Below are 18,776 nucleotides of genomic sequence, written 5' to 3'. Positions count from 1 at the left end.
TTCTGCACCAGCTGAAGCCTCTGAGTGGTCCTCAGGGGCAGCCCCATGTAGAGAGCATTGCAGTAGTCTAGCCGGGAGGTCACGAGCGCATGGGTGACTGTGCGTAGGGCATCCCGGTCCAGATAGGGCCATAACTGGCGCACCAGGCGAACCTGGGCAAAAGCCCCCCTGGCCACGGCTCCTATATGATCTTCCAAACTGAGCCGTGAATCCAGGAGGACGCCCAAGTTGCAGGCCCTATCAACGGGGGTAACACCTCACCCCCCCCATAGTTAACGATGGAAAAGATTGGTTAGTCTGAGATGCCGGTATGCACAGCCACTCAGTCTTGGCAGGATTGAGACGAAGCCTGTTTCTCCCCATCCAAACCCGGACTGCCTCCAGGCAACGGGACATCACGTTATGATGCTACGATTCTATTATTCTATGAACTACTGGTCTCTTCTCTTATAGCTTAACAGAACAATGGAGAAATTGGCCGGCCATGCCAGAAATTTTTTTCTTGGAAGAATTAGCTTTTTTCTTTGAGTGTCACAGAATTCAAGGGTTTTCCTAGTAGGAGTTTATTACTCAATTGCACAGCTTGTTCCTGTCCTATAGAAAGCCCCCCAAGTGACTTGAAAGAATTGCTCCAACCATTACAGCAAAATAAGGAGGATATAGACATTTCCGTCTGTTTTTCCCTGTCTATTTCAAAGCTCCCCCCAAAAGCCTTTTGTAGACTCACCTCCAGAGCTGGCATTGAAAGCAGTACATGTGTGGATTGGGCAACATCTGCTGCATGAATGTTGTTGTGATAGGCAACATCAGCGTGATAATGATCTTCCAGGGTCATCATGAATGTGATGAAGGTATCCGCAGGAATGTGAAAAGATTTCAGCAAGTCCCTTTCCTGTAATGTGGACAATACAGAAGGAAGCTGCTATGACCCTCCTGGTTAAATCATCGGGGAAACAGGGAAAAGGAGAGCTGGAGAAAGAACTCATGAAACCAAATCGGTCCTTTTCTCCTGAGATGTCAGAACTAGCCAAGGACACAATAAATCTCTTACTCTAGCCATAGTTCCTAAAAAAAAAACACCCTACAATTTCCAAATCAATCAGTATGATGTTGTTGCAAAGTAGGCATCACAACTAAATGTGTAAGGCTTCAAAGCAGCATGGAAGTGACCATTAGTGCGTAAAATGTTATTTACCTAATGTACCTGCATTACATTATTGATCGATCAATATACATATAGACTGAACTACTTCTTTGGACTCTTCTTCCAGTCCAATGGCCCTGTTTAATGACAAAACTGCAGTATTTCTCCTCTGCCATTTAGCTTTTGACATTTCAATAACAATTTTGTTACCCTGATACTTTCTGTGAAAAAGAGTCAGCTCACCTGGAAGATGCTGTACATGATGACTGTTAGTGGGCGGTGGCCAGAGTACTCTGCAATCTTGAATACATCCAGGCCCCATTTGTTCACATCTTCTAGTTCCTAAAGGGGGGCGGCAAGAAAAGGTGTCACTACAATCTTGGATTCTGCCAACTAACAAAAGTAGAGACAAACTGCCTCCCTCTCTCTCCATATAAGATGATTTATTTAGCATAACTGAACAACATATAAAAAATTACTAAAGTTTTCAGTAGCCCAATCCACACATGTACTGCTTTCAATGCCAGCTCAGTAGGTAGACAATTAAAATAAGCAGGAGTAAGGACGTAAAAAACTCAAACTGAATTTCAGGAACTGTGGTGCGTTGCATGATTAAGTAGAACTGATTCACAATATATTGCGCTCAGTTGAAAGGGGATAGCATTTACCAAAGTGGTATTGCAAAGACTGAAATGGGAATATATGGCTTCTAGATTTTTCTATATTCACACATACACACACCTACAGTATGAGTGTGTGTTTGTGAGTGTGTGTGGTGTGTAAAAGCCAGGTTCTTGTCTTTTTTTCTTGTTTCAGTATCTTTCCAATTCCTTTATTGTATTCTCGTTATTTCTTTTTCTTTCAAAGCATTCAATTTGTCCTAAATATGCTTCTATCTTCCGCAGCCCTCCCCTTATTTTTTCATTTTTTCGTTCTCTATCATCACTCACTTAGACATAGTTGCTTCGCCTCTTCTCAGTTTTTATTTGAGTTCCAATATCGCCCTCTGGATTTCTCCCTCCCTCTCTCCCTCTATTTCCCTGAAGAATCCTGTCTTCCTCTCCTCCTCTTAGTTCCCACTGCCAGTTGTCCTTCTTTCTTCCACCAATCAAAAGATCAATCAAATTATTATCAAGATGTTTTACAGCAGGTTTAAAAACATTACAGTAAGAACGAAACATTAAGCAATTAAAACAACCTGAAACTGGCAGATTTCCATGCACGTAAGAAGCAGCTAATTATTTTTACAAAGAAAAGAGTTTTTGCTTACGACTCAACAGGAAGCAACTAAAGGGAGTCCCACAACGGTGGAGCCACAATTAATGGTATCTATTCCATATCCCCCCCTCTCTCCACAGCCTCAAAACTAATCTGTAAGCCTGGGGAAAAAATACCCCTCGCCATCCAAACTAGTCTTCAGTTAATATTCTTACTATCGTTAAGCTATGCAATTTGAAGATTAGAAACTTGTTTTTAAATGCTTTGTGGTAGGACTTCTTTATGTTGAACATCAATTCTGCATTTAGATAAAATTCAGTATATACAACCACAATATGTAGTGAACCATGCCAGCTTTCCTGTTCCAGTCTTTTCTGGTGCCTGGTATTCCTCACCTTACTCAATGGCCCTTCCTGGTCCGTTTTTACTCCAAAACGAGGAATGGCAGCACAACTGAAGCTGGAGCTATGCATCAGTTTTTTCACACCACTGATCTGTGACATTGGCCGCTTCTTTTTCTCCTTGTCTTTTTCTTTGGGAACAGAGGTTGGGATTTCCACCTCATGCTGCTTGTCTGCAGGAGACAGAAAATACAGTAGCAATGGAACAAGTCCTATTACGTAGATCCTCCAAATTCTTCAGAAGCTTATGGGGATTCCTATTTAGATCACGAATGACAATAGAGAAGCTCCCCTAAAGAAACAGATTCCCTGCAATGAAAGGAACAAAATATAGGCTGACAGCTTAAATGATTTGATGGTTCACAATAAAATCCAGGACCTTTTATGAACTTCCTTTATCTGTGATTAAAAAAAAATGGTGTCGTGACAGTATCTTGAAAATCAAAGAATCAACATAAACCAAATCAGACCTTTGCTCCTATGAATCTGAGGAGCATAGCCCCGTTGCCTTATTATGTAATATGGCACCTTCCATCTTCGTGAAGCTTTACAGAATCTAAATTCAAGTCAAGAAGTAAGAGGAGATAGATAGAGAAGGATGAAGAAACTGTATCTTGTGAAACCCTTTAAAAAACACATACTCTTTCTCCCCACTTGGAGTTGGGAACTCAGCCTTCTCATTTCAAAGTTGTTATGAGCTAACAGATTCCCTGCCCAGCATTAACAATTGTCCTCCTTGAAACAACATTTCTGAAACCAAAGAGTTAAGCATGCTGAAAAAGTGGAGTATGAAAAGCCCCCACCCCTGCACAAGTCTCCTGCTGTTCAAAGGGAGACCCTCCCCCAATATTGAGGCACAGAAGGATTGACGTCAGCAGAAACTAATAATATTACAGACACCATGGCAACCAGAGACAATGCGTGGTGGAATGTCGGTCCTTTCCTCAAAGTGATGTTTCTAAGACCAGCCAGGGTCTCCCCACTTCACCTGTCTTCTCTCTCTCTCTCTCACACACACACACACACACACACATACACATACACGTATATACTTGTATAGCACATGAGGAAAAAAAAAGTCACATACGTGGAGAGAACAAACGGGAAGAACTTTCTGTTAAACTATTTTGCAAAAAGCAAGGCTATAAACTACAGGACTTTCCTATAATGTTTTAATTTTTAAAAATTGCTAAGTAAAATCACTGTTTATAAGCACCAATAGTGACATAATCAAAGCATAATCTTGATTAATAGATATAAGATTTGAATAAGAACAATAGGTTTAGGATTTTCTTCCAAGATAACTGCTTAGAATGTGTTTTGATCTTTTTTTTTTAAACAAATGTTTGTACTCAGCTTCAGACAAATTATTGTTAAGACTGTCATTAGCTGAACTGCATATATCTGGATGATCATTAGAAGGCAGCAATTAGAAGTTAGACAACTCTAACTTGCTGCAGCTATCTAGTGGTGGTCCAGATGTTTTCAGCTTGCAGATGGTCACCCTATTCTAATTACTCTCTTTTAGAAGTGTTGTATTTTAAACATTATTTTTTTCAATGACCTTCCAAACAGCAGGAGAACTTTCAGTTATTCAGGGTCATCTGTTATTGATTTTTATAATTTTTTATTTTTAAAATAATTAAATAAAATAAATTCTGTTTATTATTTTTATTATTGACATCATTCACTAACAAAGAACTTTAAAAGGTATCTTCTCTTGCAAAGCTAAGAAGAATGCACCAATCTTGCCTGCATTTTTGCTGCCTTGAAAAACGAGGCAGATTTGAAGTAGAATTTAGGCATTTATTTTATAGCTTAAGAACGACCATTGTTTCCCTCCTTTTGCGACTTTCAGTTTGCATATCAAAGTCAGAATACATGTATTGTTGCCTACTATTCTCGTGCATTATCAGTGCACTTGATGTATATGTTGTTATTTTATACATTTCTATATAACTTCACTTACAATAGTTTCTCTGGGTGGTTTACAACAAAATTATTATAATAGAATAATAAAGACAACACCTAAATCGCTATAAAAATAGATTGTGCAAAGGGTTAAACAGAGTTAATACAAGAGAAGCATTTCTCTTTGAAACATTAAAACAACCACTTTGCTCACAAAGCTCATGCAGTTGCTTCTGTCCCAGTTGTCTCTGCCTGTATATACATGCATAGATAATACAGGTGAAAAAACTGTTAGAGAAGCAAAATAACTGGGCACACATGTGCATACAGAGAGAGCCGGAGAAAGATTTCAAAATAGCCATGCCAGACTTGTCATATTTTCAACAAAGGTACTTGGAGAAATGGCTCTTTTAAATGCTATGCCCATCCTTGATTAAAAAAATGAATAGGGGAGGAAAAAGGAGAACAATCAAATGAGAAATCATTCAATGATCCTTCATATTCGGAAGACCAAGGTGAATGTACTGGTCTTCAGCAGGATTCTAAAAAGGTATAATTGGAGACATGTGAATTTCACCTGTGCCACAATACAGGTGCTGCCCCAGAGTGAAAACCTACTTGCCTACTTGCATGTGAATGCAAGATACCAATTTCTTCATTAGGGTATACATAGAAGTACTAATGGCCTAAGACCATTTTAACCAAGTTTTTTATTCTCTATTCCTATATATCTCCATCTTTCAGCTTATGTGTCTGTCTGAAAACTGAGGATAGCATTTCATGAATTAGATAAACTTTGAAGAATTAAAGTCAGGTACACATTATATTTGGCTATTCTATATATGTTTGCATTATACTATTCACATTTGGTAAGTGCTATTCTAGACAACAATTGAAGTACATTTACTGCCCAGCGTAACCTAATTTTTTAGATTCATTGATGATCCACAAAAAGGATCTTGGGTTTGCAGTGATTATCTCAAACAAGACTCAACATGCAGTCCCTATTCAAAAGGTTAATTCCATTTTGGAAATTTTTAGTAAAAGAACTGAAATTAAATTGGCTTTGCTATTAGTTGATAAATCATCAGAGCTGCTGTTTATACATTTATTTTGTGGATGTCTTTATTCTTTTAATGTTTTTTAAATTGCTTTATAATGTTATAATTGTAAGTTGCCCAGAGTCACTTGGTTGAGAAGGGTGGCTATAGAAATTGAATGAATGAATGAATGAATGAATGAAGCAAGCTACCGTTTTCATAATTCTAGTATACAATTGCTGCATTTAAAAATAATAATTTTATAATACTGGAAAAGATGCAGGAAAGAATAGCCAAAATAATGTAGGTAGGGCTAAAGCTAATTCGCTATCAGTAAAATATGTAAAATATATAAAAAGCTGGGGAATTTATATAAAAAAGATATACATTAGTGGACATATGCTAGAGATGAATTAGAATAGTCAAAATGCAACAATGGTAGATAATGTATCTCTCGGGAACAGAAATTTAATGACAAGATATTTGGGACTAATTAAGGGAAGCACTTTTCAGCAAACAAAAAATTTAACTTTGCCGTTCATTATCACAAGTCACAGTGATACATGCCTACTTGGATAGTTTAAAAAGGAGATTAGACAAGAATGAGGTTGTCCATTATTGAGGGTGTATGTCACCACCAGTATCAGATGAAGTACACTTCTGAATATTCATCATGGTGAAATACAGAATAAAGTTGGAAGGGTCTACTCCAACTTCCTGCTCAGTATAGGATCCACTAGTAAATCTATGCAGATGACTATACAGTCTTTGCTTAAAGATTTCTAGTGAAGAAGAACCGATCACTTCATGTGGCATTCTGTTCCACTGGTTGTCAACTTGTATGGTCAGGAACTCGGTACATGAAGGAGATGGCATTTATGTCTTTATTATAGAATTTCCAGTGATGTTTGGTTCATCACAGTAGGAACAGAACACTGGACTAGACAGCTTGGTAGGTCTGCTACAGCACAGCTCTCCAAGATTTCTCTTTATGGTGTTTTAAAAGAGAATAGTGATAACCTCACAAGAAAGAGGCTGAAATCCGAAAATACAGCAAAAGAATTCCATTTTTCGTTCAGTTTTATTTCTAATGTTCTCTAAGACCTATTGCTTATGTGCCAGGATCAAAAAGAGCAGTATGTATTGTCGGCTCCTGTAGAATAACATTTCTTTAACAGTTTACATCTGCCTCCCCTTAGAAAAGTGACTGTCCCACTCTTCCATATTAATTTAACAATTTCCTGAAGAATTGCATTTGAAGACCATTAAGCTGATGACTCACCCAAGAATGTGTTGGAGATGTACTCGGATACCTGGTTTCCAGAACGGCTTGTTTCCGAGAGGTGTGTCAGTTCTCGATTGAGCATTCTTCTAAACTAGAGACAGGGGAGAGGAAATCAGCAACCTGTAAGGAGCCATCACAGCATTTGGATCAGGAGCATCTGAACCCCATGGGCCTGGCCTTAAAGATACCATTGAACAGGAGCCCATTGTTAAAGAAAGAGATCAGTGACAAGGAAAGATATTTCAAATAAGGTACTTCAGCAGCAGAAAAATATCTACTTTCCTTCTTAATTTCTGAATTTTCTCAGCTGGCTTCTGGTTATATTCAGAATCTGAGAAAGGATTGCCGAATTGCAAACAAAGATGATTTTTAAACATTAAAATAATAGGTATTGAGGTAGTATAATACCTGAGACATGAAAATGAGTCAAAAGAAAGCAAATATTGAAATATGCAGAGGAAAAGCTAAACCACAGCAAAATCTTTTGATTAGCCAGAAACATAATATCTATTTTCTCGCTGAGTTGTAAGCATTTAAATTATGTGTATTATTGGTAGCGTGTATGGCTAAGGAGAAGAAGAAACATCAAACAAAATTTAAAAAACAATGACTTGGGGAATTCTGATTGCACAAATCTTAGATAAATCTTCAATTTTACATTCTTAAAAGTGAAAATTTTAAAACACCAAAGGTGAGCTCAGGAATCTTGCTTCAAAACTAGTGTAAAAATTCATTTTTATCTCTGGAAAAGAGGAGAATACCCAGGAAACTCCATAAAGTTGATAAAGGTGATAAATACAAAGATACATTCATGTTGTATATTGTACTGCTTTTCTCAAACATGACCTAGTTCCAGGTCGGATGTGCTAGATCTCATCCATACTGAAACAAGCCTTCCATCCTATTAAAGGACTCACTTTAATGAAAAAGAATTCTACTTATGTGAAACAATCTGGAGTTATATTCTACAATGTGGATTAATGCACCTGGTCCTTTCCTAGAATTGTTTAAAAATTCAGTTGGTGGGAAGAAGAGTTCTGTATAACTCAAAACACACACGATTGCCTTGATTGCATTTTTCCCCCCACTTTGAAATAAGCTTCTTTTATAAATATCTCTTCATCAAGTGGCATATTATTTGGGGAGGGGGACAGACACCCTTCTGAAGTAATGTTTTCTCTGGGTGACGGCATTATTCAGCCACAGTTTTGCGGAGTTCCTTCGAGAGTATTTTCACCGAGGTTAAAAAAAATAAAAGCATTACGGATGTAGCAAAAGCAGAAATCTCCCCTGAGCTCCTGTGATAAGGAGAGGATACCTGAACAGTTGGGGAGAGAGAGAGAGAGAGAAAAAAGGCATTCCCTCTGCTGCAGAATAGCATGCATTTAGGGGTGTGCATATGTTTGTGTGTGTGTTTGATGTTTTTTGTGTCTCTGACTAAATCTTTGCAGCGGCAAAACCCCTTTCCTGCATCCCTTGCTGGAGAGATTTGCCAAGAGTTACATCGTGTCGGGGAGTCCCCACTTACCTTGATGCTGCTGTCCCAGAATGCGAACAACGAAGTGCTGGCGTCAGGCATCGCAACGCCAAAAGTGCCAGCTTGTGCGCGAGCCCACCCTTCTCTCTGAGGTGCCCTAGTCAGACCACGGATGCTTCTACCAAGAGGCCTGAACTACCGTCCCAAGCTCTGCAACAAGGAGCCTAGGACTTGTCTGCAATGCTGAGAGTCAGGACAGAAGCTGAGGAGGGGGACAAAGTCCCCCCTGCTTCACTGCCGAAGAAAGGTTTTTCCATGGATGTACCAAGGCTGCTCCAGCATCAGGTACCTCTCCTTTCTGCTGCCATCCAATCAGAAGCCACAGCCACAGAGGCTGGAGCCAGCTCATCTCTCCGATTGGCTGGCAGACCCTCTGAGGAAGGCGATTTGCTTTAACCCCCGATGGTGCCCAGGCACAACAGAGCATGGAAGTTGTTTCCAAAAACTGTTTAGCAACAGCCAAGCCTTTCAGAGATAATCCCCGCCCCCCCGCCCCCCTTTCACCTTCTTCAAGAAAACCATTGACAGTTGGAGAGAGTGGTCTTCCTAGGGTGAACAAAGGCTGGAGGAGGCTCTTCTGAGTTTTTTTGGTGGTTAAAAGGGCTCACAGTGATACGAGGGAAGGCTGATCTTTTTCAGAATCTAAAAGTGGCAAGGGGAAGACGCTTATTTAAATATACCCCTGCCTTCCTGCCCCACAGATAGGCTGAACGTTTTAAGCTAAAACTGAATTGGGTAGCCTGGCATTGTTTGGTCTATGCTCCAGGCCATTTTATTAAGAAATCAGATAGTAATTGCATGTTATATAAAACCTTGCAAATGGATGTTATTACCCCATTCTTATGGCTTGGAATGTCCCCCACACAAATCCTCACTTTTCACTGGCTTCCAGCACAGTGTTTTGTTTTTTTCTTCATTATTATTTTCCATTCCGTTGGAATCAATGGACCAGAAACTGGGGGTGTATAAAAAATGGAAAGAACTTATTTTATTGCCTTGAATGAAAGGCAGTAAAAGTTGCCAGCCATTTTACCATTTTGAATACTGACCCATACTTTTATTTTTCCCCAACTGTCTCCTCTGTCATTTTTTTCTGCTGAAATACATAAAAGTTATTTATAGCAGTCACTTCCGATCTCTTATGACCGATATCATGGTTTGTTTATTTGTATGACTGGTCAACCAAGGCTGCCCTTCAGAAAGTTCACAAATGCTTCTCTTCAGAGGGAGGAATGAAAGTGAACTGTGTGGAAAGGCTCTGCTTGACAGCCATAGGCCCAGAGTAGGCCTTCCCCAACTCTCCAGGTGAAACAGCACAGGGATATATCTTGGGAAGAGTTGCACTGGACAAACAGGGGTTGCAGACTTCTGGAATAACATAAAATTGTTTTGCAAAGGTGGCTTGTGGAATGTTGCAAACAGCAACCCCATTTCTCAACTTTCAGCAGTTCCTCAAATTTTAATCTGCTTCAGGCAAAAAGCCTGTATCACTTCCTTGGCTTCCTCTTTTCTTCTCAAAACCTTATGCCATTTTTTTAAAAAAAAGAAACGACTCCATGGCCATAACACAACAACCATTTCTCTGCCAAAAGGGGAACTGATAACCGAGGTTGACAGTGGTCAAGAAAGAGAGAGAAGAGGGGACTTCCTGTCTTTGGAGTTGAATCCCAACCCAGGTTGAATGTCTTACCTTGTTGGAAGCCATCTCACCGACTGAATGACGTGTTTGCAAAGTCTCCAGCTGATCCAGGCACCAGTCTAACTCTTCCAAGGTCTCGATAGCCAACTTTTGGTAGGCATCCTCTAGGAAATGCAAAGAGCATCACTGAAAATGCTGTCTAGAACCAGGGGTCCCCAACCTTGGCAACTTTAAGACTTCAACTCCCAGAATTCCTCAGCCAGCTTAGGAATCTGGGAGTTGAAGTCCACAAGTCTTAAAGTTGCCAAGGTTGGAGACCCCTGGTCTAGAAGGCATGTCTGTGCCATCTTAAAGAGTGGCATTGTTGAGTCTTCACATTCACTGAAAATTAGATTCAAAACTGCCAATAACCTTTAGGTGGAAACCACAGTGGTACGTTCAAAAAACTGGTTCTAGTTTGGAAAAAATGGTCCAGGTTTTATTTTTTGGAGTTCACACGTGTCATCCTCTCAGAACTATCAAGGTGGGGGCTAAGTATTATGGAGACATAGCAACCTTGCAAGTAAGGTTAAATCAAATGGCACATTTTAGAGTTATCAAAGATTCCAGTTGGAATATTTGGAATCAACTGGTAAGCAAACCCACAATAAACAGAACAGGATCATTTGATTCAGAATATTATATTAGCCTCTTCAGGGAACAAGATGCTGATCCACATGGGATTGCCAGAAAAAACTATTCATGATTTATTTTAGAATTGTTGCAACATACGGTAAATAAATGCTCTTATTCTGGACCATTTTCCTTAAGGGTTGCAGTCCTAATATTTTAATTTGCTTTTGGGATATTCTTTTGTTAGCATTAGCTCTTTTATTCTGTAATTTTATTCTGTAATAACTTGAAGCAGCAGTTTGGACATTGAATGCCTGCTGGAAAAGTAGTTTGCGTATATTTTAAACGGCTAGAGCAATGTTTCTGAACCTCAGCAATTTTGGCTGGGGAATTGTGGGAAATGAAGTCTATACATCTTAAAGCTGCTGAGGTTGAAAAACACAGGGCTAGAGAAATAAGATAGGTCTTTGCTCTCAAGGAGCTTATAATCTACTTTTCAATCTTTCCTGGGCTCACACCTCACAGAAGGCTAAATTTAGTTTGTTTTTGCTTTAATGTACAAGCTCATTCACAGAGGCTTAGCGTTATCTGTGAACCGAGGAGCTATGGTTTATTCCATATATCATGATCAACCAAACACTGAATTTTAGGGCAAAATCCTGGCTTTAGGCTGTCCTGACATTGCTTACCTTGTCCAAAGAGGCAAGGTAAGGAAGCAAAGTCGAGAAAGGGATAAGGAAGTAATGGAAGCTTTCCTCCCTGTCATTCTGGGACTTTTGAATGCCACAGCCTAGGAATCGTGCTCGGCCATAGCACTAGTATATAAGTTGCCTCCCCCTCTCGTTAAGGTATTTCACTGGGAGCCATCAAACACCCCCCTCCCCATTTGCTGCAGCATGTGCCTCTGTTGCAACACCCTGCCTTCCGTCAGACAAGCCCACGGAGGTTGATGTATGCTTCTGGAACCGATTTGCCCGATGTCAGGGGTCGGCCAAAGGTTTAGCAGAATGCAGGAGAGAGAGGTGGTTCAGGTCGCCCTGAGACAGGAAAGGAAGGGCTGCCCATCAGAAGGGCCTGTGGGGCCGCAGAGACCAGCTGAAAGAGAGCCGTTTTGAATAATGGAACAACTGACGTCAATTGGAGACGTTCCACCCGCCGCAGAGGTGGCATGAAACAGAGCCAGAGGAGGAGGGGCAGGGAGAGGGCAGCCCAGAGCAAACACAGACTGCAGAGGCTGAGGGGGGTGTGGCGGGCAGGGGTGGGAGGGCAAGTATCCCACAGTGGGCAAGACGGGCCCTGGGAGGCTCCCGTGAGAATCACCTGCAGCGGGCCTCAATACTACTCTCATGCACAGTGCACGAAAAGGAGCTGGTATCGAAACCGCCCCCCCCAGCTTTTCTCTTTAGGCAGAAGAAACCTTTTTTTCTTTTCTTTTTCTTTCCACGGCTTCAGTACGGTTGCCTGCTTGCTGACACTGCATAGGCAGGAGCTATGAGGGCAACACCCCCCCCAAGAATGTTTAGTTTGAATTTCTGTGCCACAAAGTCACTTGGAAAAGGGCAAATCATCGTTTCCCAATATTCAGAAATGGAAAAGGGTAAAGCATGGGGGACGGGGGGGCGGGGCTGGGTGAGAAAGCATCTAAAGCAGGATGTGAGAGAAGTAAAATCCTGTAAGAACATAGAGACGGTGGTTTTTTTTTCCTTGCGCCTCACAAAAAATGGAGTCTGCAGCACCTCCAATTTAACAGGTTAACCAATTTTTTTTTTTAAAAAAAAGCTGTTTTATGCATAAAGCTTAGTTTATAGAACTCTTTGCCCACCAAATGTAGCAATGGCTGACAGGGGATATTGATAAATTCAGTAGAGAAGATTTATTAATAGCTATTAAGCCGAGAAGGAAGCCTGAAACTTCCATAGTCAGAGGCAGTCTAGAGCTCTGAATGTCAGTTACTGGGAATAACCACAGAAGGACATCTGCCTATGCATCTTTCTTGCAGACTTTGTGGAAGCATCTGATTGGCCTCTCTTGAAAGCCAGATGCTGAATGATGCAGACCTTGGATCCATATCAGCTGATTTCCTTTTACAAGCTTACGAGCTTTCCAGTTTGTAATATGGACCACCTCACAAGGCGAGACCACTTCACTTCAAAGACAGTATTTTTTGGGGGGGAGGGGAGGAAAACATCCCAGAGACAGCTGAGAGGGCTTACCTGATAGATTGACCTTAGATGTGGTGAGGGGATTGATGGGACCAGACGTTCGTCTGCAAAATATAGCATAAAGTTAAGTTTCTCTGAAGCCCTGTGGCCCTCGGTGGCTGGTGCTGGAGAGAGGGGGAAAAATCCCCCAACAAGCTATTTACTCAAGAGCTCATCCCCCTCCTCCATGTAGGATTACAGTATAGTTACCGGCATACAAATTATAACTGAACCATGAACTCTATTTGAAAGAAGGCTGCATTCCTAAGCAAATTTATTTGAAAACTAGCTCAGCCAATATGCCAAGAGGCTGTACTTCAAAGAAGTACAGTTTTAGATGGGAGCACTAATGTGAAATGTCTTCCCTACTTCTTTTTCAGAAATCTGGGACAAAGGTGGCTCTCACACAGCAAGGTTCTTCTCCTCCCCCCCGCCAGGTCAAAACAGGCAAGATGGCAGACACGACATCTAGTCATGAATGCAAGCTCCATCCCTTTACCCCTTCGATCGCATGGTTGTAGTGACCCGCTTCACTTTTTTGATCCCTTCCTTGTGGGCATTTTGGCCTTATTGCATTGTAACCTTGCATTTGCCATCTTCATCCGATTTGACCTCTGCTGTGAACACAGCTGCTCTCACCCTAGAAATGTACTTCCCATCTTTGTCTCTGTTTCTTGGTATGTTCCCTCTGTTTAGAGCTGCACAACTCACTGACACTGAGGATAGCTGTATTAAATCAGCATTCCTCCCATTCTTGAATCAGAAGAAAAGTAGGCCAACAGGTAAGCTTCACTGTGCCTGAGCAACCAGGCTGGGGAGGAAGGCTGCGGTACAGCTTTTAATTCCCAGGCTTCCTTTCCTCTCCCATCATAGGTCTCTTATGGATGGGAAAAACTATCATGAATTGCTCTCCGTAACATGTGGCCCAATGGCGCAAGGTTGAGGAACTCCAGTATGTACCTGAAATGGGGAGGTTAGCCCCTTTTCAAATGGCCTAAGCCAGGGGTAGGCAACCTTGGCTCTTTTATGACTCATGAACTTCAAATCCCAGAATTCCTATGCTGACTCAGGAATTCTGGGAGTTGAAGTCCATGAGTCATAAAAGAGCCGAGGTTGCCTAACCCTGGCCTAAGCAAACATGGATAGTTGGTCTTTGGAGATCAGCTCTTCCAGCTCACAAAGATTGGTGGCCATACAACGGAGCAGGAAAGAGCTTATTTCTTTCCCCATCACACTGCTACTCTTGTGTGCTCCACTGACTGGATATTTTTTTTTTCTTTGTTTGTTTTCTTGACATGGGAATATCAGTCTTCTGGAGACTGATATGTCCATGTCAAGAGTCATATTGAGGGGGGGGAAAGAAAACAACACAGTCTCAATTGGGAAGAGCTCACAGCTACATTAGGGGAGCTCTCTTCTGCATCACCCTGCTCCCCTCCAACATCCCAGCAACTGTTGGTGGTGCTTCTTTTTTAACATGGGAATATCTTCTGGAAAATCAGTATTCCTGTGGGGAAAAAAGGGAACTTGCTCTTTCCCTTTTTCACAACCCAGTAATCTATTAAAGATGGAGTTTGCAACTAGTAGCCCCCACAGGACACACAAAATTGCAAATTAGGTCTAGCAAAAAATTGCAATATGTTTATTTCGGAGTATGATCAATGAGATGTATCTTCCCTTGTTTATATGGACCACTCTTACGCATACAGATCTATTAGTTATTGACAAGTCTGCCAAAAAAACCAGGGTTACCAGTCTTCCAGAAAACTGGCAGATCCGTATTCATAAAACGAAGTAGTTGGGGGATACGTGGGTAGATGCTTCCATGGAAGCCAAGTGCCCAGATCTCTTGCAATTCAAGCCAAAATGATCCCAGAGAGCAGGGCCCAGTGACACAATGTGTGTGTCTCTGTGTGGCTGTAACAGTCTTAAGCAGGCAATAGAAGTTCAGCAAGTCCACATTCTGGACTGCACAATCACCAATAATATCCTCCAGACACACAAATGGTATGCACCATCAGATTATATCAGGAGAATGAAGAAAACCTCACTGTAACAGCTATTTCTGCAGCAGGCGGGGTATCATGAGAACATGGTCCTTGCAAATGGCATTTGAGGTATCTTTGTACACAATAGGGAGGACAAAAGGATGAGACCCCAGAGATTATGCCTTCTGTATCCACTTTTGCTTTACCAAATCATCATGCAGAACTACAGGATCAGAAAAGGGTTTCTGCAGGTTGATGGAAAGCCAAAAGGGGGCACAGTTTTGCCAACCACCCCTTTAATTGCCCAGACCCCACGTGATTCCTTCCTTCCCTCCCCACCTGAACCTGTCACTCACTTGTTGCAGACATGTTCCCGCAGGTGGGTCAAGACAGCAAAGTTGCTGCGAACTGTCCGCAGGCTGGCCAAGACCTGTGAACGGGGAGAAGAACAGCCCTCAGAATCTGCATAGCGGCTCTTGGTCTCATGCGAATGCTCGCTAGCTGGATTTGCATAATACAGTTTTCAGTTATTTAATTAACCCTCCGTTACTGGATTTGCCTCCTACAGTGAACCATAAATGAAACAAAAGATTAACTGGGCCTCTAAAGGTAGCCATGGTTAAAATTAACCCAGTTTAGCAGCTTTTATGCCCTTGGTTTTTAACTGGCCAGGTTATACAAACCAAAGCCAAGAGGATGTAATCATATAGGAGGGCCTCCCTTCATACAATTTTTCCCTGAAACTTTCCTCCTTCGGAGAATACTGTGAGGTTTGCAGACTTAGGCTGCAGTCTTTAGTCAGTCTCTTTTTCCTCCCTGACTCTCAACTCTGCCTCTCGGGGGTCTTGCAGCTAGCAGAAATCGAAGTTGTCTCTTGCTGTCTGATTAAGGAGAGGGCGAGGCTGTTTTAACCTTGCTTCCTAGGTAGTACCAAAACTCTGGATCCCAGGAGGGAAAAATTGCTTGCTCACTCCAGGTGGTGAATTCATTCTTCCATGTACTTCCCTTCCTTTAAGAGACAAAATGTTTTCCTCCTGTAGAACACTGTTACAGAGCAGTGAGATATCCCAAAGGAGGGATATGGGAATGCCGAACCATATGCAAACCATATTTACAACCTTTTTTTGCCACAGTTATTAAGGGAATCACGTGGTCAATAAGTGAATCCAGCTTCCCCCATTGACTTTGCTTGTTGGAAGCCAGTTGGGTTGATCACAAATGACAAAACAGGTGGCCTCCCGAGATTGCGACCATTGCAAATACATGCCAGTTGCCAAGTGCCTGAATTTTGATCACATGGCCGTGGGGATGCTGCGAGGGTCATAAGTGTGAGGGCTGGTCGTAAGTAACTTTTTTCAATGCTGCCGTAACTTTGAACAGTCGTTAAACGAAGGGGATTACCTGTGTATGAGGTATGTATATTAAGAGCAGCAAGAAGATTGATATAAATGATATAAATGGGATGCAGAGTGGAAGCTTGAAAAGTTATACATAGCATGTTGGAAGCAGAGAATTTCCTTATTTTTGCACATATAAACTTGGGGCGGGGGGGATAAGGAAGATAAAAAACATAAGAAACAATTATGCAGCATTAATTCCCCAAATGTCTAACTCTGTTATGTAAATGTGGCCAACAAGTTAAATGGCTTTTAGAAAGAGTTCAAAAAATATATAATCGAAGGTGAGGAAGGGTCCATGAGGGACAACCACCCCCAGCCTGATACTTTTCAGAGAGATGAGGCTAGAATTCACAACCATAGTGACTTGGGGGACACCGAGCCGTGGCCTTCACATATCAGGTTGGAGTAAGTCACATAGGGAACATATCTCATTATGGCTGTGAACATGTTCTTAACTGGGCATAGGGGCACAGCAGGCCGAGACCGACAAGGGCTGACCACTTCCAACCCTAAAGAGATACCCACCTGTGCAAAAGGAGTAACAATCAAGTCTTCTCCGTGCCTGCCAGGGGAGAAGAGAAGGATGTTAATGGTTACAAAGTCCAAATAGTGGGTTCAATTTCTGAACACAGCATGAAGTGCCCTATGCAGATTACACCTCTGTTCCTCAGCTAACCTAGAATAACTGCCTTGGAATATATAGACAGCCTTGGAACTTTCTTTCCACACTATGGCAGACCTTTCAACATATCCCAGCTGAAAACAGAAACTTGGGTCAAAATCCGCACTGCGCCCATTCTATAAGGCTCCGTCTCACTGCCTTACATGAAATCCACTGAACCTGACAAGGGATTGTTCCCAAATGTAAAAGCTGAAGAATGGGAAGCTGAGGAGGATTGTTCCGGTTGCAAATACAAGAATTCTGAAGAAACTGTATTCTTCCACGATTTTTCTTTAATCTCAGCCAGGCTGGTCACTAGCCTTAGAGCAGCTAGACTGCAAACATCCTAAGACACAATGTTGTCCCTGGGAGACAACACTGATTAGCGTGGCTCTGGTTTTACAGCCAGAAGAGAAGCATCAAGAAACTCCACATAACAGAAGATGTCGAAGGTGGTCTTTGTTTGATTTTATGAGTCTCACTTTCTTCTAGTAAAAGACAAAAATGTATCGGGGTTACCCGTGCGTTTGACACAACCCTTGCCCTCTCTGCTTACATGTCACTGCTGACGGAAGAATTGCGGGACATGGCTTTGGGGGAGAGGTCATAGTCGCTATCCGATCGGTAGAGGAAGGACTCCCGACGTTGGCTGTGGGGTGTTGTGCCTTGTAAAACGAGTCCCAGGCCCAGATTGGCCTGGGAGTCAAGGGGACTTCGTCCTGGAGAGAAGCCATTCTCGACATCAAAGCTGTAGAAAGACAGAGAAAGACAAAATGTAAAGCAATTGCTCCAGTCGCTTTGCTCAGTCTTTTCCTGTTGAAAGGAACATTTTATTTTTAAAGAAGATGGCAATCATGGCTCATAATAGACTAAGCCTCCAATGAAATTACAGGTAGTCCTCAACTTACGACTGCTCGCTTAGCAACTGATCAAAGTTACAACAGACCTCCTTTGGATTTAAAATTCCAAAGGCCAACCCCCCCCCTCCCACTCCAGTCATCTGATCACATTTTGGGCATTTGGCAAATAGCCTGTATTTATGACTGCTTGCAGCATCCCATAGTCACATGACTTCAATTTTTTTTTTGCCGGAAACTGACATTTACTCCAGTTTCTGTCAAAAACTACGCATTGCAGACTGTGGATTCACTTAAAAGTCACAGACTTTGCTTAATGATTGTGATGTTCGCTGTACATCCATTGCATTCGTTTAATGACTGCCATAAAAAGGTTGTAAATTCAGGTGTAAGAAAATTCAAGAATTGCCTAAATTTTAATTTCTGGAAGGAGACTAGAGGCTGATGATCTTTACCTATAGTCATTCACAGGATGATCATGGGATGATGGTTCTTAGTATACCACTTTAGCTAATATTTGGCACCTATAAGATTTTGAGAGGAACATTTGGTGCTCTAAAACCTCATGGAGAAAACCAGAGAGCAGTTTAATTTGTTCATTCAATTTGTATAACCATCTCTTCATGTTTGACTCTGTGCAACAAAAAGCAAGTTAGAAACAACAATAAAAATAAAACACAAAACTGAAATACATACAGTAGCTCCTCAGGAAGCACCCAAATCCACAGCAATAAACCACTAAAATCTATTACAGGTAGTCCTTGATTTATGACCAGTTGTTTAGCAACCATTTGAAGTTCTGACAAACCTCCCAGAAGGTGCAACCAAATTCTGTTCTCCCATGATCACATGACTGCACTTCAGGCACTAGGACATTTATGA

At 41.6% G+C, this 18,776-nt stretch overlaps 1 protein-coding gene across 2 annotated transcripts in view; it reads right to left on the bottom strand.

The window, feature by feature from the left end:
• PDE4C (phosphodiesterase 4C) overlaps positions 1-18,776 on the bottom strand; it is a 57,003-nt gene that overhangs the window by 19,424 nt on the left and 18,803 nt on the right. For both annotated transcript variants that reach the window (XM_081312940.1, XM_081312939.1), the window contains exons 2-10: positions 17,594-17,785; positions 16,902-16,938; positions 15,333-15,406; positions 13,001-13,053; positions 10,227-10,339; positions 6,997-7,090; positions 2,758-2,936; positions 1,388-1,486; positions 728-892 (exon numbers count right to left, since the gene is read on the bottom strand). In XM_081312940.1, the coding sequence (XP_081169066.1) occupies positions 728-892; positions 1,388-1,486; positions 2,758-2,936; positions 6,997-7,090; positions 10,227-10,339; positions 13,001-13,053; positions 15,333-15,406; positions 16,902-16,938; positions 17,594-17,625 (846 nt within the window). In that variant the 5' untranslated portion in view covers positions 17,626-17,785. The remainder of the gene's footprint in view (positions 1-727; positions 893-1,387; positions 1,487-2,757; positions 2,937-6,996; positions 7,091-10,226; positions 10,340-13,000; positions 13,054-15,332; positions 15,407-16,901; positions 16,939-17,593; positions 17,786-18,776) is intronic.

The sequence above is a fragment of the Vipera berus genome (assembly GCF_964194415.1).
Source record: "Vipera berus genome assembly, chromosome: 1".
Taxonomy (NCBI): domain Eukaryota; kingdom Metazoa; phylum Chordata; class Lepidosauria; order Squamata; family Viperidae; genus Vipera; species Vipera berus.
Note: the sequence above shows the minus strand (reverse complement) of the source record. Positions and strands in the feature narration are given on the sequence as shown.